The sequence below is a fragment of the Crocodylus porosus genome, unplaced genomic scaffold (genome assembly GCF_001723895.1).
Source record: "Crocodylus porosus isolate Cpor-Errol unplaced genomic scaffold, CroPor_comp1, whole genome shotgun sequence".
NCBI classification, from domain to species: Eukaryota; Metazoa; Chordata; order Crocodylia; family Crocodylidae; genus Crocodylus; species Crocodylus porosus.
In genome coordinates, this window is record NW_017728929.1 from 283,746 (window position 1) to 307,236 (window position 23,491).

The window sequence follows — 23,491 nt, forward strand, 5'->3', positions numbered from 1 at the left end:
CAAACAGCAATTTCATTTTTTTTGCACAGGGGTGTTTTATTAGGTAAAATAAAATAAGAAGCCTTAATTCTATATGAATGGGAGACTGGTATATTGGAAAGGTTTTCCCATCTACTTCTTGAAAAAGGGTTCCTTGTATGAGTGATATGGGTATGAATACAATATTAACTCTGTGAGATGTATGGATTTTTGTGGGTAACATCTTTTAGTGGACCAACTGCCTGGCTGGGATAAGCTTTCAAATGCAAGACATTCTCCATCAGGTCCCATGCAGTCCAATAAAAGATACCCACAAAAATCCATGCCTCTGGCATATTTCCTATACCATCATAGTGACAACATCACTCCAACACTATCAAAATATATCAATTCTGTAACATATAAATGGCTCCTTTCCAGAAGAAACCTTATGCATTCCTGAACAAACTAGAAAAGTTACTTCTGTAGCATTTAAAAAAAAGATATTTAATTTTTCAGTCTTTGGAGCACATGCTCATCTAGGAAGTAGCTCACATCATAACAACTACCTCCTTCACCAGCTGCATTTTGTTTGAGGCAATTCTAACATTAAAAAAGAAAATGGAAAAATGTTTACAAGATAACTAACTTAACTTTGGGGGATTTAGAGGAGAGGGGAACCAGCACATGCTTCCTAATTCGCTAGAAGCCCTTCTGTTCTAGGCTATATTAACACTATCTTCAAAATTTCCTACTATGCCATGACCCACATGGGACAACTCCACCAGTGGCAGCAACTGTGGAATTCGTTAGCATAGGCAGGCAACAAAATTGCGAAGACCACTTAAATTACTATTCTGATTGTTTTAAAGGGTCCCAAAAAGATAGAACTATGGTAACCATTTCACTGCAGTTTTCTCTTTGCCAACCTCAGTCTGATCCTATAGTCAACATATTTATCAACAACCAGAGAAGTAAAAACCCCCTAATTTTATGTAATTACAAAAACACAAATAATCCTCTACTACAGATTTAAAATATTCAAACAATGAATAAAATGTATGCCACACCGATTCCCTCAGTAGTTACAAAATAGAATTAGAAAACTAATATTTATTAATCAATTTAAATTTTAATATACATTTCAAGAACGTGGCAGCATAAAAGGAAGCTTGTTTAAAAAAACAACCTGAATTTACCATTTGCAATGTTACATTAACCATCAGGGCTCCCCTATCAATGGTTCCAAAACACTTCAACTATATCTCCAAGTATTAGAACCATATTTAATGTAGCAGTAAAATTAAAATAAAAAATTCCAAATGACTCCACATTTAGGGAGCAGTGGGTACCCATGTATGTCATTTAGAGGCCTAGTAAATGTACTAGCAACAATCTCAGCAAAACTTAATAGCTTTGCAAAGTGTTCAGAAACTAGCCATGCTACTCAGTCTCACTTTAATAAAATCCATTAGTGATTTTTTTTTTTTTTTTTTTTATACATATAGTGGAATAACAAACAGATTTACATTACTAGGTCAAACCACCAAAAGGTAGAAAACGGCAGGAACTTCTTGGTCAACACAAAATCACATACAAATTTAACTAAATACGTTTTTAATAGGACATCGTGAAACCTTAAGGAAGATAAGAACACAGAATTCAGGTCCTTGGGTTGGCAAATAAAGACAAGAATACTATGAAGCATTTTCCACCATTTACTCATTATCAAAAATATTTTTCAACTCTTCTTGCAAAACAAAAAACAAAAAAGTACAGACTGGACACATACATCACATTTTTCTTCCTATGGCTTTAACCCCCCACCCCCACCCTGCCCCACCCTACAAAAATGACAGGGGAAAAAAACAAACCAAAAACCAACAAAAAATAATAATAATAAAAAAAATATGACCACATTCACAAAAAATGACACCATGGTACACTACGAAACAAAGGGAGGTGTCATTTAATTATTGACCAGAGGATTTTTGCATCTTGCTTAGACAGGTGAATAACCGTCATTGTAGGTGCTTTGTGCCAAATCAAAAAGATACCTAACATTATGTCATAATACATAGGAAATGGCATGTAATGAATTAAAAAAAGATGGCAACCATCAAGGATTTTGAAAAATTCTACTGCTAATTTTTCTTTAGACATGCTGTTAAAATAGGAAGTCCTTTTGTATTCAAGTCAGCCAATGTTTTATCGCATCACTTAAGAGATTAGACACCCCTCTCTGCTTCCCTCCCTGAAGAAGTTTGACAAAGAATAGTTAAAAATGCAAACAAAAAAAGCCAGTCAAGATGCTGTCAGGTGCTCTACATGGAGAGCAGCAATCTTCTTAATCTACCCCTATTTTCAGGTATTAACTTGAAAATAAATAATTTTGCACAAAAAGTTTACATTTATAGAGGCGTTTAGCCACACCTACTCTTGCAATGTCCCGTTGTGAACAGAATACTTACCTGGTGTTGAAACCATCCCAAAGCCCCAGTATCCAGAGTGGAACCAGCATGCTTTTTCTAATGGCTAATAAAATCAATTTTACCCTGTATCCCCCAACTTCTGTCTGGACTGAGGGGCAATGGGACATTTTCCTGGTGTGGAGATCCCAAATGCATCACAATTAAACACCGTTAACCTCCTTTATAACTGAGCCAAGGAAGAAAGGAACCAATGGTGGTAAATGCTGTATAAACCTGGATGTATTATGGGCAGTAACTATTGGAACAAAAAAAAACTAACCCAGAGCAGATGCACCTTTTTTGCTATATTCTCCTCTCAAGGTATGGCAAACAGGTGCCAATGAAAGCAGTAGGAACTACATGGGTGTGTGCTTGTAAGATCTGAACCTTCTTCATACATGTTATTTCCCCAAAATGAACAGTAACAGGTAAAAGGAGTTAGGAACAAAAAGTTAAAATATACCTGTGACAATCTAGAAAGTTCTTCGGAGAAAAAGTGAATAAAGCTACTACACCAAGGCTTATGTATTGGAGAATTTTGAGTGACACTAGAGTAATGTTTGGAACCCAGTTGACAGAATTTCCAACCTGCTGCTCAGAAATTAGTTTTACTGATTTTTAGATAACTATGATCTAGATAACCAATTCTCATGATCAGAAGTGAGATGTTGTCATTCAATGACTGCATTCATTCCTCAGCTTAACGCTGTTTTCTACAGAAACAGGATGTGATTTTCTAGCAACACTGACTCCCTAAGTAATCAAGAATTACTTCTGTACATTATAAACTAGCCCAACTTTGACAGACTGCCTAGACTCCACTTCTTTCCATTTAGTTGGAAGCTTTGATTGTGCACAAAGCACGAACTGGTACAATGAGGTTAATGTTTTTCCTCACCAAAAATCATTTTGTATTAAAATCATTTACATCAGCAGTTGATCTCAAACTATGAGGTGCTGTAAGAACTAAGGACAGTTTTAGGGTAACTCCTCCGTTATCTGCAAACTATTTCCCAGACACTAACACACATAACATAGCAATGAAAAACACTTGATACAAGTGATCTAATCGCAGGAGCTCCGGCAAGTTAAACAGAACCATAGCTGCCTTAAAACTGTAGCAGTTCCCCTACTAAGGGCAGGGAAAAGACAGAAAATGATTTAACAGTCATATCTCATGTCTATAGCTTCATCCAAACTTTTATCATCGTGTGTACTGGCAGCTAAATATGTAGTTACTGGTGACCCTGTCACATTAATTACACTGGTGCTTGTGCTGGCGTTCCGCACAGCAATGCTTGTCACATTAATGCCCAAAGTAAGCCTAGTCTGCTCCAAGGCCTTTTCTGGCACTGCAAATGCCTCCAGCTTCTTTTCCCCATTAGCCATGTATGAGTTTTGGCAACCACGGCATATGCAGTCTAAGCAGGCTTTACGGTTCGAGTAACAAGGGCAGCGTTGGCCACGGCATGTAAGAACACTTGGATTTTGGGTGGCACGACCACATTTACACCCCTTCTTTTCTTGCGGCTTCTTGTACACAGTTTTTGTTGGACTTCCTGGCATAACATTACTGCTAGGAACCTTTTCCTTTGCTTTGTCTTTTGTTTTCAGCATTCCTGGTTTGGCTTTCGGGTGGGATTTCTTGGGGGGATGTTCGAGGTTCTTTTTCAGGCTCTTGTTGGACAGGAGTACAGTTTTACTGATTTTGGGAGTTGTGCCTCCATTGGGAACAGTTGCTACAGGCTGCAAAGACATTTTATTTTCCTGTTTCACTGTTACAGGAGCTGATGCTCCCAAGGTTGGGCCACAGAGGATGCTGGAAATTGGGAGGGGCTGAACCTTTTCACTGTCACTTTCTGATCGGGATCGCTTCCTGTTTAATTTAACTACCTTAGGTGTTGCTGCTGTGCATGAGATCCCATGAGGTGAAGCACCTGTTGACATGAAAACATTATGGCTAAGAGATGGGGGGGAAAGCTGCAGAAAAGGACTGGCTTCCAAACTGGGCTGCAAATTAGAAGCACAGACTTCAGTGTTCGAAACAGTTTCTAAGCTCCGGAGCACTTCCTCAACACTCAGCAAGAGAGAGCCACCAGGTTTTATATCTTCCGTGAAACTGCAGATGTCAATGCCTGTTGTACACAAGTCACTGGTCGGCACTGTATCGCACACAGGCTGCAGGCTGCTTGAGAGATCTTCAGTTTTTATATACTCTCCAGCACTGCATACATCAATCGTATTCGCATGTTCAGGAGAAGGAATATTAACTCCAAGTTTATCAACCGAAAGCCCATTACAGTTGGGCAACCCATTGATAACAGAACCCCTAATATCAATATTGTGTGTGCTTTCAGATATTGAAGAAAAACCAGCTTGAGGGTCATTTGTATGTTCTGAGGTTGTAGGAACTGGGGAATGTGTCACACCCAAAGCATCAGAAGTCTTTTCTGTGTCTTCGTGGAGTGGTGATCCATCTTTGAGCAAAGCCAAAAGATCAGAACAGTCCACTGCTTGTATTATGTCTCGTGCCAAGGGAGTTTGTGTTATGTACTCGCACAGTTTTTTATAGCAGTTCACTAGAATGCTTAGCTGCTTATTTTCCTCAAACTGTTCATAGTCTTTGCACCAACTACAGGATGGTTTCATCATCATCTTCTTGCCTTTACAAGTTTTGCAGACATAATGTTGACACGTGGAGTTGGTGGGAGCAATGGGGTCTTGGAGCAAGTTTCCTAAGGGGGGGGGGAAAAAAAAAAGTTAGAGAGACCAGGTGCTACACGCTGCCAGGATAAAAATAAGAGGATCTTCCTACTGACAAAGCTCTAGAAATCACGTGAACAGCATTCAATCCTAAAGTCAAGTCTGGAAAACACTGTGGCTGTGTGAACAACATGAAATGTCAGAGGGCTTGTTAACTGCTGCTGTATTCACAGTCTTCAAGGAGTACTGTAGTAAAAAACTATTTCTCTATTTCAAAGAGAAAAAAAATAAGACTGAGAACTAATGTACTGTGATATTGTCAACTTAATCTTCAGAGTACATCAGCACATCCCCCTTCTACACTGTCTTTACCTCAACATAGCAACATAATAAATAACATTATTATATATTAGCCAAGAGATTTATTCAGACTCACAACATCATAGAAAAGTAGGACTGGAGGACCTCCGGCAATCATACGGTCCAAAGTTCTGCTGAAGGCAGGACTGTCCCTACCTATTCAATACAAGTGGTTGTCTAGCCCAGTAGTGCTTATCTTATGGGCCAAAGGCCAGAAACCACCAATTAAGTGACAGGATCCAACCTGAAACACAGGGAAGAAGTTCAGCCCAGTGTGTCCTGTACCCTGTCCTGGGCCATGTCACTGATCCCTTCTAGAGATCCCCCTGCTTTCTCCCTCCCCTCCCCCTGACATAAGCATCCGCCTGCCTCCCCCGCTCCACTTCCTCCCTACTACTGGAGGGGTGTGGTGGCCTGTTCCCAACCAACTGCTCTATGAGACTGAGTTCCATTGGTTGAACTATTCTTAAAATGACACAAGCAATGCTCTTACACTACTACCAAAAACGTTGTCCCAAAACACCAAGAACACCCTAATCTGCCACAGGCAAAGCAGTGGGTTGAAGGCACTCTCAATGTCTTTCCACTGCAAGACAGGAAGTGGCTGTTAAAAAACTCTTGAGAGACAGGGAAGAGGACCATGCTCCTGCTACAAAGAAAAGCAAAACCTCTAACCCCTCACTATGAGGTAAAATTCTTTCCTGATCCCAAACAGGGCAATTGGTCTGATCCTGAACAGAGGGTCCTGCCCCTAACCAGAAACCTCTGGGATTTTTTAGCTCCAACAGGAGCGTGGCAATACCTCAGTTAAAATTCCCACCTCAGGATGTAGCCAATGCCTCTTAGGAAAAAGAGAGAGAGAAAAAAAAAGATACCTGTAGCAAGAAGAGAATGAAAAATTTCTGGACCATCACAGTTACATCACATCACTTTCACACTACCTTTACACAAAAAGGACAATCCAGCAGAGAAACCAATTATCTTTGAAAGTGTCACCCAGGTACCTTGCAGTAACCTACAATACAAGAACCCCTCACCCCTGTGACCCTGGTGGTCACCTGCCACCCCACACTGGAACTGATTAGAACACAGGTCAAATACATGGCCCAAGGGTCGCGTTGGTCCCACGGAGCCCAATTATCCAAACTCCAGTGCTGCCCCTGCTTTAAATTAACTCAGACCGGTTCCAGGGACAGGGCCTGGGATGCATGCCACACACCTCAGCTAGAGCAGCATGCCATGTGCAGCACAGGTCAGGTTTCAGACTGGCTGCTCCAGGATGTATGCTACATGTAGCACAGATCCTGGAGCAGCCACTGGATCCAGCATGGGGGGAACAGGGGCCAGGGTCATTAATCTAGCCTGCTGGAGGAGGGGGCAGATGAGATGACATCCCTGGATTGGAAGAATCATCAATTACAGCCATACTCAGGCAAAGATCAGACACTGAGAGAAACATTCCCAGCCCCTCCGCTCCTGTCTTTCAAACAGCCCCCTAACCTCCCAATCCATCATCATTCAGAAGCCAGATCAACTCATCAACATCAGAAAACTCTTCATCAACAGACAAAAGGGACACAGCCTTGCCTTAACAATAGATGCTTAACCTGTCAACCCAGACATCACCACTAAAACAATCATCCCCCACTCCTCCCCCCAACACACAATGAACCAATGAACTCAGCAGAATTCAGATCCTACACATCTTTCCCAAAACATGATAGCTGATCCAATGCACCAAATATCCATGGGCAGGCAAGGGTCTTTGAGTAGATGTCTTTAGACAAACATGGCTACAACCAACAACCCCTCAAGTACCCATGGTAACTACTGGGTGAAAATGAACAGCAACTGCATGCCACAGTGAACTCACAGGAAGACTACAAAGGACAGAGACACACAAATGCCAAGAGAAGAATATTTTTCATGTCACAGCCACTTGCTTTCTGACTTCACTATCCTTGCGCTCAAGGGAAATCTACCGAACACCTTTAAAATACAAGTTTGGGAACAAAAAATCATAAACTGGCTGGACGCTAAGAACCAAGGACTGAACAATAACTTTATGGTAAACTATTATTTCCCTGATTCCTGAAATTTTGTTCACTCTTTTCCCTTTTGATAAGTCTTGATCTCCCATTAATCAATTTTTTCTGCTGCTGTCTGCCTGCTATCCCTGGGCGTTGCTCCCCCCTCCAATTTCACAGCCCTATCCACTGTTTTAATCATCACTGTGCTTGCTGCTTTTCTCAGAACTGATAAGAATGCCTTACATTCAAAAGCTTACCTAGTTTTATCTTAATCATGCAGTTGGTCCAATAAAAGAGATCACCCACAAAAATCCTTGCCTCCAGCATAATTCCTGGACCATCACAGCTATCGCTCTCCAATACTGTACTACTAAAAGCACAGTATTCACAATCCTCCTGTTTAAAAAGTTTTACTCATCCAGTAGAACTAGAAAAAAGTCATCTGTCAGTGACTAGGCACACATCTTCAAGAATGCACTGCAGAGGTTTAACTTATAAAACAAGCCAAAAAATGGAATTTATCCATGTGAATTTTTACAAATACCTCAGAGATCATTTGCAAAAACTGAAAAGGAAATCAATGACTAGTATGGACGGGTGACTTCTGCCAGGACAGGAGACACAAGGCCCTAACATACCCTGAGAATCACAGATAAACTCTACTATCTACCCTCAGGTGGACAAACATTAGAGAATAGCTATTTGAAAGCATTAATATTTCAAAGCACTCAAGAAGCAAACAGAAGAAACAGATCTCCCAGATCTTGCTCATGGAAGGAAAAAGCAATTGATACTGGAATCAAAATCACTGGATGTACTTGGTAACATAGCCTGAGAAATTTGGGATTCACATAACATTTGGAGACCTGAAGACATGATTAAAACATAAGTCCCCACCCAGTTAGTGGTCAGAAAAGGGTAAACAGCACATAACTAAAATAGAGGGGGGGCAAGGGTATGGATATGGGAGCATGTGGGGTTTGTGGGGAGAGCGTGGGGGAGGATTGTGAAGTGGTGTGGGTAGGTGTTGATATGGGAATGTCTGGGGTTTGTGGAGGCGTGGGCCCCGGCCACACTCCCCTCTCCAGCACAGCCCCTGAGGAACGTGCCCCCCCCACCACAGCCCCCTGCCCCAGCACAGTCCCCGACCACCAGACACAGCCCCCTGCCTGCTACATGCCCTGCTTCCCTGCCACCCTGCACACAGCTCCCAGGCCTCAGGCACTCCTGGCCACAGCAGGCAGAGCCCACCTAACAGCATGTACCTTTAGTAGAGGCTGCACAGAGCTGGCCCAGCCCAGCCTGCTGGCACGTGCCTTCACGCCGGACTGGGCTGGCTCCATGCTAGCACATGAGGCTCATGGCACTGCAGGCAGGAGCTATATGCAGGCCCTAGGATTCGCTGGAGCCACATGCCACTGCTGGCTGTGCCCAGCCAGAGCTCCGAGGGCCCACTGTCTGCTGCTGCTGCCACCATGGCAGAGGCTGTACACCATAGGGTGGGGGGACCCACAGTCACCCACAAACACTCCCATGCCCACCCCCCACTCCTGCAGGCAGGAGCTCCCCTTCCCCTCACCAGCTACACCATGGGGAATTACGCAATACTACATGATTATTTGCAGTTAGATGTTTTATATGCAAAATTACGCAGGCACATAATTACATAATTCCCTGAGGTGTAAATAGTTACATTTCTTTATATTCTGGTCATCATTTTCTCAGAAAGATTTTCCTACCTGTAAATTAAGTTTCAGAGATTCCCCTTATTAGTCTGGATTTCTGTCTGACGGACTGATCAATCATCCAAGCTGAAAGCAGCTTTTCCATGATGGAAAGTTATGACAGGATGAGTCTAGCAGTCTAACTGATAAGTTGTGACCCACAAACACAAAATAATACAATTTAAAGGTAGCCATGAAAGGGAACCTAAAGAATACCAACTCCCATATATTAACATGAAGTGTATGTATTAAATATATACACATATATTTAAAAATAATGGCAGATTAGTCATAAAGGAGATTTTAACTGATTAAAAGAAATCCTACAAATAGTATAAGAAACTATTTTCAGATTATCCTTATTTCAGCATGGACAGATGCCTGAAATAAGTCTCTCTCTTACAATTCTTTCTTTGGCACTCATCTATGAATGAACAAGCAGCCCGAGAGAAAATATGGGGAGGGATAGATGAGAAATTAGCCCCAAGGCACCAAGCCTTAACAGTGATCCAAAGTGCTGAACTATAGGTGGTGTTAGGGGTGCAAAGGCACAGGTGTGCTGCAAAAACAGGCTGGTAGAGATGGACTACGCATAGACACCAGTCTCTGAACTTCAGTTTCTCTGGCATTGGTATGTGTGCTCCTACATGCAGAGCCGTCAAAACACACTGAGGCATTATGTTTCTGAGATGCCCCGGGGCTACCAAATTCTCAGATAAGGTGGTCCACTGAGGAACTGTAACAGTGAGGACTCAGCTGTCACAACCTCTTACTTGAAAAGTCAGTTCATGGAAGTGTTCTGGGACACAGATATGTACTAAGGATGAGGGGCACCCTAAAATGCCAATTGCTTTTTTGTACAAAGGCATAAGGAATGACCCCAGGTGCCAAGGCACAGTGGAGCTCCAAGGAGCACTGGAATAAGTGCCAAGACACAGGTAAAGCATACCAGGTGATAGCTACCCCAAGATCTTAAGACAGGCACCAAAGGTAAGACTTTGCATAACTCACCTGGCTCACCAGGCCCAACGTGTTTAACACCCATGCCTTAAGGTAATATCATTTCACATTATTTTTACACATCCTGGGTGAACCCAGTTTGTGTTATGCTTTTAAATGAATTGTGCCATCCCCAAAAATGAGTCAGACAGACCTAATGACCACACCAAATGAGAGCATTTCAGTTTTGTCGGATGAGTACTATGAATACTGTTTAAAGTCACTAGGAAAGGCCACATGATCACTGACACGTCACACAACTATCTTGAACAAAACCTAGATTTTGCTATATCATCTTGCATTACTAATCATTTATGGATGGAAAAGGGGTACAATAATTATTACTACGGGAGAACAAACGCAAAGGAGAAACACGGGACAGAAATAACACTCCCATGTCTAAGCCTATTACAGTATCTCAAATACTATAGTTTAATGTTGCCATTATGGTTTGGAGGATAGGTTCGAGTGCACACTTAAGCAAATTTGCACATGGCACCAAGATGAGTTGAGTCCAGACACCTGGGAGGATAGGATTAGGATTCAGAATGACCTTGATAAACAGAAATGGTTTTGAAATCAATCAGATGAAATTTAATAGGGACAAGTGCAAAGTCCTGCCCTTGGGGCAGAACAATCACATGCACAAATACTAGCTGGGGAATGACTGTCTTGGCTTTAGTACTGAAGAAAAGGACTTGAGGGATACAGTGGACCATAATCTAAACATGAATCATTTCTGGAAGTTCTTAACAGCAGGTCAGACCAACACTAGTTTAGAATGGTTTAGACAGAGATGATTTGTCTTGAAAAGCAAGATGGACTAGATTGGGGGACCAACCTTTTGGCAGGTGTGCCACAAATTAGCCCCACACCCTCCCTTAGCACCACTCCAGTTCATTTCCCCTGCCTGATCTGTTCTTTCTGCTTCCTTCCCTGTGCTTCCTGCCCCATCTACTACTTTGATTTCTGCTCCCTCCCCAATCCACCATGTGCCACATACAGAGGCCATCCATGCCACTTGTGATAGGCTGGACTAGGGCGGACAGTTATTAGGGCCCACAGAGTTCTGATGAGATCTCACCTGCTCAGCACTCCCTCCCCATCCCCCATGCACACAAATCATCAAAACTCCTTGGGAGCAGGGCAAGCGAGGCCAGGATCACAGGGTGGAGTTGCAGGGCAGTGACAGCACACAACCAGGGCCTGGGCCCAGGGCAATCGCGATCTTCTGCACACACATCCCTGAGATAGGTGCAACTTCCATAGGCTGGTATGTGTAGGGAGCGGATCATGGCTCTGCCCTAGGCCCTGGCCCAGTGCTCTAACTGCCCCAAGACCTCAGGTCTGACTCCTTGCCTGCTCAGCCATGGGCTCTGCCCATGTGGCTCTTGGGCTGTCTCCACTGAGACTCCAAGATCGAGGGGCAGGGACAGTTCAGAGCCCTGGTTCTGTGGCCAGGGATGTGCAGAGAATAGGCCCAGAGCAGACCCATGACAGAATCATAGAAAATGAGGATTGGAAAGGACCTCAGGAAGGCACATCTAGTCCAACCCCTGCTCAGAGCACAACCAGCCTCAACTAGATCATCCCAGCATTTTGGTTGCTTTACTAGCCGCAGCATCACATTGCAGGCTCATGTTCATCGTGTGGTCAATGATGACCCCCAAGTCTCTTTCTTCTGTAGTGCTAACCAGCGTAGCACTGCTGAGCCTATAAGGATACTGCAGGTTTTTCCTCCCAAGGTGGAAAACCCTGTATTTTTTCAGTGTTAAACCAGGTTCTTGTCTGCCCATTTGCTGAGCCTGTCCAGGTAAGCCTGGATCGCCCTCCTGTCTTCTGGTGTGGATGCTTTGACCCAAAGTTTGATATCATCGGCAAACTTGGCCAGTCCACTTTTGTGGGACTTGCCCTACGAACACACACATCCCCCCCGCTTTCTCACTGCCTACAGTCCCTGCCAACCTGGGCTCTGCATTTCTGCTGCTCCTGGCCCTGGGGAAACAATGCAGGCCCTATGCTCCCACTTGCTGCCATTTCCCCCCTCTTGTCTGCCATTGCTGCCCTTCTCTTCCTGCTTTCCTACCTTCTTGCCCACTGCCACCACTTCCCTATCCCCTGCTCTAGCACCACACGATTCCTAGTTGCACAGCCAAGACCAGAGGATGCTGCAGGAGCACCACATGGAGCCAGCTGAGAACTGCAAAGGCCGGGCCAGGTAGGGCTGGCTTCTGATGAGTCCCGTGGTGCCAGCGATGCAGTCGGGATCCATGTGGCGCAGAAGCGGCCAGGGGGCAGGCGGCAGGGTGAGAAGTGTCAGTGATGGGTGGGAAAATGGGGAAATGGCAGTGGCTGGGGGGTGGAGTGGTGGCATGGTGTGGGCAAGCAATAGATGGAGAGGAGCACAGGGCCCATGCTGGTGCCTCAGGCTGGCAGGGGCCCAGGGCACGGTGACAGGAGCATGGGACCCAGGCTGGCAGGAGTTCTATGGAGCTGAACTGGCTCCCTCCTCTCTCTGCTGGCGCAGCCTGGCCCACCCCTGTTCTAGTCTCTTTTACCTTCAGTGAGTGAATGTATTTGTGATTAGATCCGTCAACATTTATATGAACCAGCACTATAAATTTGCAAAAGCTAAAACAAATTTGTCAGAGTGAAAGTTGTATTCACCTTCACTCCAACATTTCAAGTTCTACAAAAGCCCTAACTGCCTATAATTCCCTCTATTAATGCTTCATCTTTGCTTACAGTCTCTTGACCTTTCCACCTTGCCATTTACTGAACTCCTGGTGACTACAGCTACATGTAGTAACCACAGAAGCAGGTTTATTGAGGAAGGTTGGGGGGGGGAGGGGGAGGAGAGAAGGAGTCCACATTATGATTATTTTTGAAGTTCAAGGAATTGGAGCAGCACTCTTAGGGAAGTCCCTGGATATGTAAATTGTTTTTCAAGGCGTCAAAATATGGTGCAGGCCAAATACAAATACCTGTAGATGGAATGGAATTTTTTGTGATAGGCTTCCAACAATGGCATACCTAATACAATTCCCAATATCATGGGCAACTTGGCATTCCCAGTGCCATTTGGCATTCCCAACAAACATTAAATTCATCACCATCAAGCCAGAAGTACAGCATAAGTAATTGCACAATAAAAGATAAGCGATACACAATCTTTTGGGAAAGTGCAAGATCAAGAGATTGGAATTCTTAACAATTTCTGAAATCTTACTGAATGATGAAATCACCACAGATCTTAGCCCAGTGGAGCAATCTTTAACTACTGTTCAGAATTCTTTTCAAAACAATAACATGCATTGCTAAATAACACATTTTCATTACTTAAAATATTAGTCTTGAAATAACTTTCTTACATTATTTCATGGATATCACCAAAAACTTTGACCCCAGTTCTGGGCTTATTTAAGCATGTTTTCAGACTTTTGCAGATTTAGAAAGACAAAAGTTTCAGTTCAGTTCATAATCTCTCTACATTTTGAATGTTACTCTCAAGCAGAAACACTAGATTTCTAAAAAAAGTAATACTTAAGATTCTAGAACACAAGAGTGTGACAAGTCCTGCCACATTATGGAATACTCATCATAATTTCTGGACAACTATATATTCTGCACATCACATATGAAGGAAAACCATCCATGAATAAACGATATGGTTCCACCTATAACAGGCAGAAAAAAGCACACTGGCAATACAGGCAGACACTGAAAGACTGAAGTGGGAAAAGGGTCATACTTTTGGAAAAAAAAAATGAGGTTAGTGAAAACAAAAATCAATAATCTAAATTGCTTAAGAAAGTGGGGAAACACCATGAACACATACTGTAGTCCTCCAATATAGGAGCTGTACCAATGAATTAGTTTAAAAAAATCAGTTTGACCTGAAATCTGCCAGATGTATTAATAGAGAGAATTTTTAAATTTAAACTTTCTATTTAACATCAAACAACAAAAAAGTGTGAAATTTACTGTTGCTAAGTTTTTCAGCCTTTCACCTGAAAATATTTACAACTTTTCAAAGAAACTCATGCACTTTGAACAGATAAATTGTATTTAAGAAAGTTACTAACACTTTTGATATTGATTCAAATACAGCATATATAGCTCTTCCATTCAGGCTGTATGGTTTTCTTGTTGACAACTAGAACATATTCAGAAACCTTTTAACAAAGTAAGGGCTTTGAGATTAAAATACTTTAAATTCACTGTTAGGGCATGGAGGGACAGATCTCATTCTACATCATAGGTGTTTAAATGGACTCAGACGTGATCCTATTCCACTGTCTAAATCACTAAAAATTCATTAATGCATCTACTTTTGTAACATGTTATCATCCTAGCGTTAAAACTAAATTGCAAAAAATCAGCAAGGAGGAGAAGAATCCACCCAACCTTTTGTATCAATGGTTTTTCAGGGATTTGAGCAGGGTAAAAGAGGATTCCACTCAGGTACATAATAAGGGGAACAGGACCTTGCCTTGAATAATTTTGTTCTAAATAACAAGGGCCCATCCTGTTTTTCCAGGTCACAAGAATATTAAAATTACCTTAGTCACCCAAAGCCAAGCTGACTCAAGATTTAGGATGACCCCCACCCCCCAGTAATTAGATTCTATACACAGAAAAATTATACAGTAGTTATAATTTCCCATGTATAGAAACTAAATATTAGGGGTCATCTTAAATTCATCCCTGCCACTGCTGCAGCCAGGAAAGCAGGGAGCAGGTGGTAAGGGAACCAAGTAGTTCAATACCTGATCCTTGTCCCCACACACATTGTCCCCTGCCAGCTGCCCCCCTCACCACTTAACCCCTCCACTACCTGCCCCTCCCCAGTGCCTGCATGCCTCAGTAACTACCTGCCCCCTCTGCAGTGACAGCCCACCCAGCACCTGCCTCTCCCTCCCACACCCCGATCCCCCCCATGACTGCACCCCCTCGCTAAGCCCCCTCCTTACCCCACCAGCCTCTGCACCCCTTATCCTCCCCCACTGCCACTTACTTTTCAGGTCCAACTCTGGCCCCACTCTACCCCAGGGCATGGAGCACATGGTTGCTCTGGCCCCAGCCCAGGCATGCAGCAGCTGTTGTGGTGACAGCAGTTCTAGCTCAACAGGCCCTAAAGCCAGAGCCTCAGTTGAGGCTGCTGCTACCAAACTGGAGCAACCAAGTGCTCCATGCCCTGGGCTGGAACACTGCTGGAAAGTAAGCAGTGGGGGGAAGGAGGCAGGCAGGTGGCAGCAGTGGCTCCAACCCCAACCCTAGACTAGTCAAAGTTGCAGCAGCCACCCATATCAGCCTGCCTCGTATTTGAATCCAAGACAAAGGACTTCCACCCCCACCACCCATTAAATGGGGAAATAAATTTGTCTCGTATTTGAGTAAATATGGTAACAATCACAAATCATTACCTTATGTCACAAAAGGATTCCCACATCCATCAATATCAAATGGCCAGTTCCACAATATTCTTAAAAGAATAAATTATTCTCCTTGAATACATGGGAAAAGAGCTGGTGCTGTGTGACCAGAAGGCTAACGAGTACAGGAAAACACAGGCTAAAACGACAAGAAAAATTAATATTGCAGCTGAACAACTTTAATGTAAATTCCTTGCCAACAACAAAAGCTTAGTTCTGACACCACATGTTGTTAGTTTGGACCAGTGAGAGCTCAACACCACAAAAGTTATGTTTAAGACTTCACAGACACAGCGAGAGAAGGAAAAAATCCTCTCTCTGCCTCTTGCACAGCTGCAGCCTAAGATTAACATGTCTTTATTCCACAATTAGTAAGATTCAGCAAAACACCTACTGCCACCACTATTGTTCCAACAGGTTTCTCTCTCACTTCAGCAGTAAATTGCAGAAATGTGTGAAAGTAAAGCCTGCGAAAAAGGCATCTGAGATCACCACACTGAGTTATGGGTGGATGGGTTATGAAGTGCTACCAAGCTGTCAATGCAGTAGCCTGACAGCACAATATTAACATTTCAGTAAATCTTATGAAACATAAGCAATTCCGTAAGTCTCCTCACCTAGATCATCAAAACAGGTCCATCATCTCCAATCACTTCCACAACACAGAAAATCCATTTTATGATGTGAAATTATTAATAATTTTTACAGCAACTCACTCCATTTCTCTTTGCAAACACCAGACATGTCCAAGTCAGAAAACACGAGACAAACTCATTGGTTATAGCAGCCATAAATCCCAAAGTGAGGTGCTTTTTTCAATGTTTTTTGCTGGACCATTTTACCAAATCCCCGCCCGCTTCTAACATATTGGTTGGAACATCACAACACCACCACTACTCCAAGATTACTATAAACTCAAGGCAATTCAAAAGACTAGGTATCTGTATGGACACGGACATCCATGTGCACTAGCCTTAGTGTCTCCAAAGTTATAATCATAACTTGGGAAACTTGGAATAGAATTAAAAGTCTTACCAGTCAGTCCAGCTGCAGATAAAACTCTGGGGCAGGTATTCTTAATTTTAAAATTTACTGAACAAAACAGGGTCAGTCCTGTTCTCATATTCTCTCTCACTTCATACTGAACTAAAGAAAGAATTTCTATTTGGTCACCAAATTAAATTGACCTAGTGCAGATTCGTGCAGCAAAGATCTATGCAGCATAAGGCAAAAAAGGGACAAGAAGGGATCGTGGACAAGGGATCTTCCCTAGAATAAAATCCTGGAGCCAAGATGGGAAAGAAAGTGTGCTAAACAGTGAGATTCCAAAAAGAAAGATCACCAAAGGAAGCAGATTCTTCACATGTGTGCAGTGATGCCTCAGCTGAGGTTTCTGCAAGAGTACTAGGACAGCAAAGAGTTCCTCTGAAAATGGGTTAGTTACCTAATTACTAAAACACAAGTTTTTTCTCTTCCACTCCACCACTTCTTCCCCATACATCACCAAATGCTGCAACTATGGAATTTTACTGGCTAAGAAGTGATCTTTAATTAACAACGGAATGCCAGAAAATGCCTCTGGTGTAGTGCATTTTATCTAACACATTTCACTGAGGTGGGAAGAGAGGCAGGGAAGTGGTGAGGTTTCCCTGGACCAATACAAAATGCAGCCTTGTGGACATGTCTATGCCTATACTGGGAATGCTTCACTGAAATCATGCTCCTAGAACACATATGGCTTACATATAACATTTGAAAGTCACAATCCTTCCTATTTTTTAAACACACAAAAACTAGACACCATTCTTTGATATACATCAGATAAACCAAGGAAGCACAGTTGTAACAGAGGACCTTTGTTTTTTTTATTACTCCATTTCTCCCAACTGGTGAGGTTCTACCTGCCAACATGGCTGTATTTTGACATTGTGTTATTCAGATTTAAGGGAAGTGTTTGAAACTACCAGTATTTAATAACAAGGCAACATGTTCTGTTAATGAAGATGAAGAGAACAAAATAAAACATCAATAAGAAATACTGGTCAAACTGTGAACCAACCCAGGCTACTTTTCAAACAAGAGAGAAAATCCTTATCTGGTACAGTCACAACTCAGCCATCCTTCTCCTTTGCCTAGGTGTGCAATTATGGGGCAGAGTTTGGGGGGGAAGGGGTGCAGAAGTGGGGGACAGGCACAAGGCAGTGACAAGGGGCAGGGGGCAAGATGTGTGGGAGGGCAAGGGGTACATGTGAGGTTGCTTGACCCCTCATAAACTAAAGAACAATGCACTGCAACCTTAAATTTTCCCCTTTTCAATCATTTGTAAACACACCTTTAAAAGGTCATTCTCCACACCCTTTAGTAATCATGGACATTGGTGTAGTATTTTGCTGTTCTGAGAGATTAATTTGGTAAAAGAAAAAAAGTTGCAGGTAGTGGTGATGGAAAGCAGCTTTAAACATCAGAGGCCTCAGGCAAAACCTGATAAAGCCAAACTTGACATTCCTATTACTATAAGAGTTAAAGGGCAGAAAACATCTTGCTCCACTGATATTCATTCAGAAGGTTACTGCAAAAAACACTCTCTCCTGTCACTATCACCATATCACCTCTTTCTATCTCCTACTGTTTCCTCTTTTCCATCATAAGCATTAGCAGCCTATCTCCATTTTTAAGGTCTTTGACAGTCTACCTCCACCATACCTACCATCTCTTACTCAGTATTGAAGCGTTGACACCTGTCCTTGATGCTAGTCTGATATCCGTGATGCCACCAGCATTTATTACTTGCTCATTAGATTTTCAAAGTGACTTGCCATTTAAGACAATTCCAACCCACCTACTTGGGGAAAGCTCCCCCATAACATTTCTGCTAAAGGGTCTTGTTTTACCGCCCTTTAAATTAAATGATACTTTAACAACAAATCACTTTAGGGTGTGCATTAGCCTGTTTTATGCCCCAAACGAACCTAAACCACATATTACTACTTAATATATAACATTTCTACATGTTAAGCTCTTTGAGGGAGGTATCCTTTCACGCTAGTCTGTAAAATAATCAGACATCTAGAGCACTGTATAAGCACATATCTGTATATGTGCTTACAGTCTAGTCTCTAGTCTGCACTAGAGAAATGTGCATCAGTGCAACTTCAGTGCTGCTACATTCTTACAAAAAACCCCACCCAAACAAAACAAAACAAAACAAACATCACAATGTAAACTACAGACCAAGAAAACAAAGAAAGCAGAATTGAATCCTAGAATTTACACTGATGAAGCACAGCTACATTACAGCTTTCCACTGATGCAGCTTCATTTGTATCAATCAGCGCAAATTTCTCAAACAAAAATTGGGGTTTAAGCATCATACCACTCACCATGGTACCAAAAAATTCTGCCGTCATTACTACTTAAGATGACTTAAAGGCATTAATTATCCACAAAACACTGAGATGACAATGTTTTGTGCTTTATAAACCCATCACATCACAGAATTTTGTTTTAGAAATGTATAAATAGAAGGTCTTGAGTCAGAAGTATAAGAATAACTAGACACAATATGATAAAAACTTAAAAGGTGAAATGTTAACAAGTTAAACAACTAGATAAGTTTCCTACTAGGAAGTGTGTTACTTTGTGAAGTAATTTCCCAAGGGCAGTGCTAGAAGCCCCAATACTTGGAACTTTTTCAAACAGACTCCACAGCACATTATTATTTATTCAGTGCCCAAACCATGTTTGGCACTTTACCAACAGAATAAGATAGACCAAGCAGTTCATAAACAAAGCCCAATTCTACCAACAAGTTCTGTGGACACATGTAATACCCTACTTAACTCACCAGAACTTACACTAAGCCCATTAGGGTCAACACAGGCTGTAGACAGACAAAAACACAACAAGGGTGAGCCAAAAGGCAAAAAGACTACTAGATTGTGATGCTCTGAGTGACAGAGCATGGCATTAATTTTTTAATTCAGTAACTTAACTTCCTTTAAAAAGATAAGAAAATTGTTTTCCTTGATAGCTGAATGAAGGAATATGGTGCAAGTTTAGTTTAAAGAGCTTATAAGACAAAAACCCAGAATCAGAGATAAGCAAAAAAAAATCTAAACAAGGGAGTTGCAAACTCACAAGTTTCCATATAAGAGTTTTACATCTTAAAGGGAGGGTTTTGTTTTTTGTTGGTTTTTTTATCAATTTTAAATAAATTGGTATATAACAAGTGCTGCAGTGAAGCAAATTGTTTACAATTTTATTTTCTATAAATGTCTATTTTAATTACTACGATGTTTGATAAAGGAAAAGACTCATCAATCATTACACCTTCAATTAAGGAGTTAAGAGCTCACAAACTTCCTTCATACCTCTCACTGGCTCTACTAAAAAGAGACAGGGACTATCAGACTTTACATTCCTGACTCATCTCATTTAAAAAGCAAACATTAAAACTAAAGCAAGCAAAAAGGCTGAAAGCCCAGTTTAAAGATATATTATTTATATCTGTTAACCCTTTTACACCCATTTAACTTACAACTCATATTCTGAAGAAATAACACCTTTATTAAATATTCATTACCCCTTAATCCTTCAAGTGAGGAGCAACAGTTCATAATACTCACCCTGAGATGGGGGGGGAGAGAAGGTGGAAGGGGAAGGAAGGGATGGAAAATAATCGCTAAATTAAATTCTAAGAAAAGGAACACAGCTACAACCAAAAACCCAAGAAAAGGAACAGTTTTGTGGAGAAGAATCAGAAAATATTCAGGCCTTATACCTCAACAGGAAAAAAAAAACTATTCCAGGGAGGAAGGGGGAGGGAAATTAATGATTTATAGGTCACCTTTAAAGGATTAAAAGATCCATAGAAGTACAGATTGAAAGAAGAGGGAGATTTTGGATAAGTCAGAAAGGAGGAGTGATAATAACCTGGATCAGAGAAGAAATTAAAAAAGGTCAGGAGGTCCAATGGAGAGGAAGGATCACAAATATGCAGCCAGAATGGAAAAGGGAGAAAAAGAAGACTTGAAGAACAGAAAGTGATGGAAGGTCTGCTTTTGTCATGCTGACAACCAGTGCCAAATTACAAACTCTTCTACTCAACACAACTAGTCACATGCCTGAAGTGTTTGTAGGATCAAGAAGGACCTTTACAATCTTTGCAGGGAAGAGACTGTTTTATAGGGATGAATGGACAACACAAAAGCCTGTGGGTCTCTGATCTCTGCTGGAGCTTCTCTATGGTACTGTAACATAAATAATTAGTCTGAACAGAAGTTCGGAGGAGAAAACAAAGAGATGAGATCTGGGAGTCATCAGTGTATCTTAATCCAACTAAGTGGCTGAGGTTATCCAAAGATTAGTTATACTTCTAGTATCCAAGCAAGAGGCTCATAAAATGCCAAGGAAAAAAAGGGGAAAGACGATCTACCATGACAGGCACTGAAGGAGCGCCCAGTGAGCTTAAACAAGTGAAAAAGAGGGCTTACCTAACTGATGAGGCAGAAAAGCCAAGGTGGTTCTGAAACTTGACTACTTACGGCTTTAAAAAGCAAAATCTCAGTCCTGAAGCAAAAAGAACAGCCAGGCTCCAAAGGATGAAGGAGAAAGCCTACAGGAAGTCAAGGCAGTAAAAATGAACACCACCCAGAGAATCTTAGTCTTGGAGGGGAGGTAAATGAGACGGTAATTAGACAGAAGGTACATTAAAGGAGGATGCTCTTTAAAATAAGGGGGGAAAATGGCATATTTGAAGGCCAATGTAAAGGTGCCTAATGAGATTTGACATGAATCAGAAAAGAAGTAAAAAGGGCCAGGTGGTGGAGATAATAGGGCTAAAGGGATAGGTTGAAGGGCAGGACGAAAGTGTTATCAGAATTAAGGAGGCAGATGGGTGCATTATTTGTATTAAACAATCCAAGGCATAGAAACGCAAGACAAGATCATCTGACCCATCCTCTACTTTTTATCATTCCAAGTAGAAGAACAAGTGGCTTGCACATGAGAGGCACTATCTGAGACTAGTCAAAAAAACAAACCAACCTAAGTCCTGACCCTGTGAAGCCTTAAGCATACTTCACTTCAGAACTACAACTGGATTATTCATAAGTTAAGCATAAGCATACATTTTTTATAGCACTAAAGCCTATTTTATTTTGCTGAAATAAAACATACTCGCACAAACCAGAGGGCCTGACAGTACAATACGCTGTCTCTAATAGCTATCAGTATAAGCTACTTCAAAAAACTTGCAAGAAACTACAATCCACTTGTCAAAGTAGATGCGCATCCACTGATCACAAGCATGGGGGATAACAGCCATATTCCAAACCTTATTTTCCTTTCCTGATCCTTGTAAATTTTCATGTCTTTTGTCACGAGTATAAATGAAAAATCCTTTTCTGACTCCTGAGCTACCCTGTAGCAATGACTTCTATAAGATGAACATTTTAAATGAAAAAGCTATAGCTTTCATCACATTTAAATTTGTTGTCATTCATTTGTACAGAGCAACTCTCCCTCCACACTTGCATTATGAGACAAGAAAATGGACATTTCTAGTATCCAACCCATTAAACATTATGGGAAAGTATGTATTTTGTTACATCTCTTCATTCATCCCCTCTCTCAAGTAAACTGCCTCCTTTTTCTCCTTTACTGTCAAAAGTTTTTCATACTTCACTTTAGTATCATGCATACCTTTGCTTTGTACAAGAGCATAATATTTTCTGTATTATTCTCCAATTCATCCTCACACACCCTACTGTTTAGTCTTTTCTAAACAGAAAGAAGGGAAGCCTTCAAGGAATAAACCAGAACCGTGCCCCCTCCTGCTTCCCAGCCAGCCATCACCATACAGGCCTTTTTTATTCACAAGGGGAATGTGGACCTTATGCCCACAAAGCAATGATCAGCCTCCTTGTTATGGGGGGCGGGGATTATTGGGTATGCATCAACCGAGTTTAGGGAACAACTGGAGAGCAGGGATGGGTGGGAGGTCAAAGATTCAAAACAAGTGCTGGAAGGGAGTAGGCTGAACAGAGCACAGCAGACAGCACTCACCGGACTCAAGCAAGTCCAAGGAGCCAGCGGATACTGCCCAGCAAGCCTCTGCCTGGAGACCCGAGCAGACAAGGGACAGGAAATCATCTGGTGAGCCCAGGGGTCCTCCCGGCCCCAGCCTCCTTCCTGGTCAAGTACAGAGCCAGAGGAGGGGGAACTGAGGGGCCCTTCCACAATATGGGCCAGCACCACTAAGCAGAGTGAAAAGCCCTCTTTAATAAGGGGGGAGGGAGGCGCAGTGAGGGCTTGGGACACATAAAAGATGCAGTGGGGATGGGACATAAAAAAAGAGCACTCCAAGGCGGGGCACCAGGGAGCTAGCGGGCGCAGCCCAGCCAGACTCTACCCCGCAGCGTGACAGGAGCAGGGCCCAAACCCCACGGGTCAGGAGAGCGGCTTCCTCCCACCACGCCCCCGCTGCCGCGGGCCGTGCCGGGCACCCACGTGGGGGCGCGGGAGCGCCGGAGCAGGGGCAGGAGAGCCGGGGGCTGTGTCCGGGTGCGGGCCGCTCCGCGAAGAGAGGAGAGGAGAGGAGAGGAGAGGAGGGCGCCTCACCGCACACGCAGCACGACAGCGACTGCCGGAAGTAGGGCAGCAGCTTGTTGATCTCGGAGAAGCCCTGGGGATCCCCCGGGTCGTAGCCGAGCACCAGGCGGCTGGCGGAAACGTAGAGGGCCGTGGCATTCACCGGGTTCATCGCAGCCGCTCGACCGCCCGCCCCCGGCGCCGGGGAGGGGGGGGAGAAG

The 23,491-nt window shown here is 42.6% G+C and overlaps 1 protein-coding gene across 1 annotated transcript; it reads right to left on the minus strand.

The window, feature by feature from the left end:
- Positions 1–1,040: 1,040 nt before the first annotated feature.
- MSL2 (male-specific lethal 2 homolog (Drosophila)) lies at positions 1,041–23,485 on the minus strand. Its single transcript, XM_019542856.1, has 2 exons — positions 23,301–23,485; positions 1,041–5,164 (listed from the first exon to the last, which is right to left on the minus strand). Exons 1-2 carry the CDS (start codon positions 23,440–23,442, stop codon positions 3,591–3,593), a joined length of 1,716 nt encoding a protein of 571 aa, XP_019398401.1. The 5' UTR covers positions 23,443–23,485; the 3' UTR covers positions 1,041–3,590.
- Between the last annotated feature and the right edge of the window lie 6 nt (positions 23,486–23,491).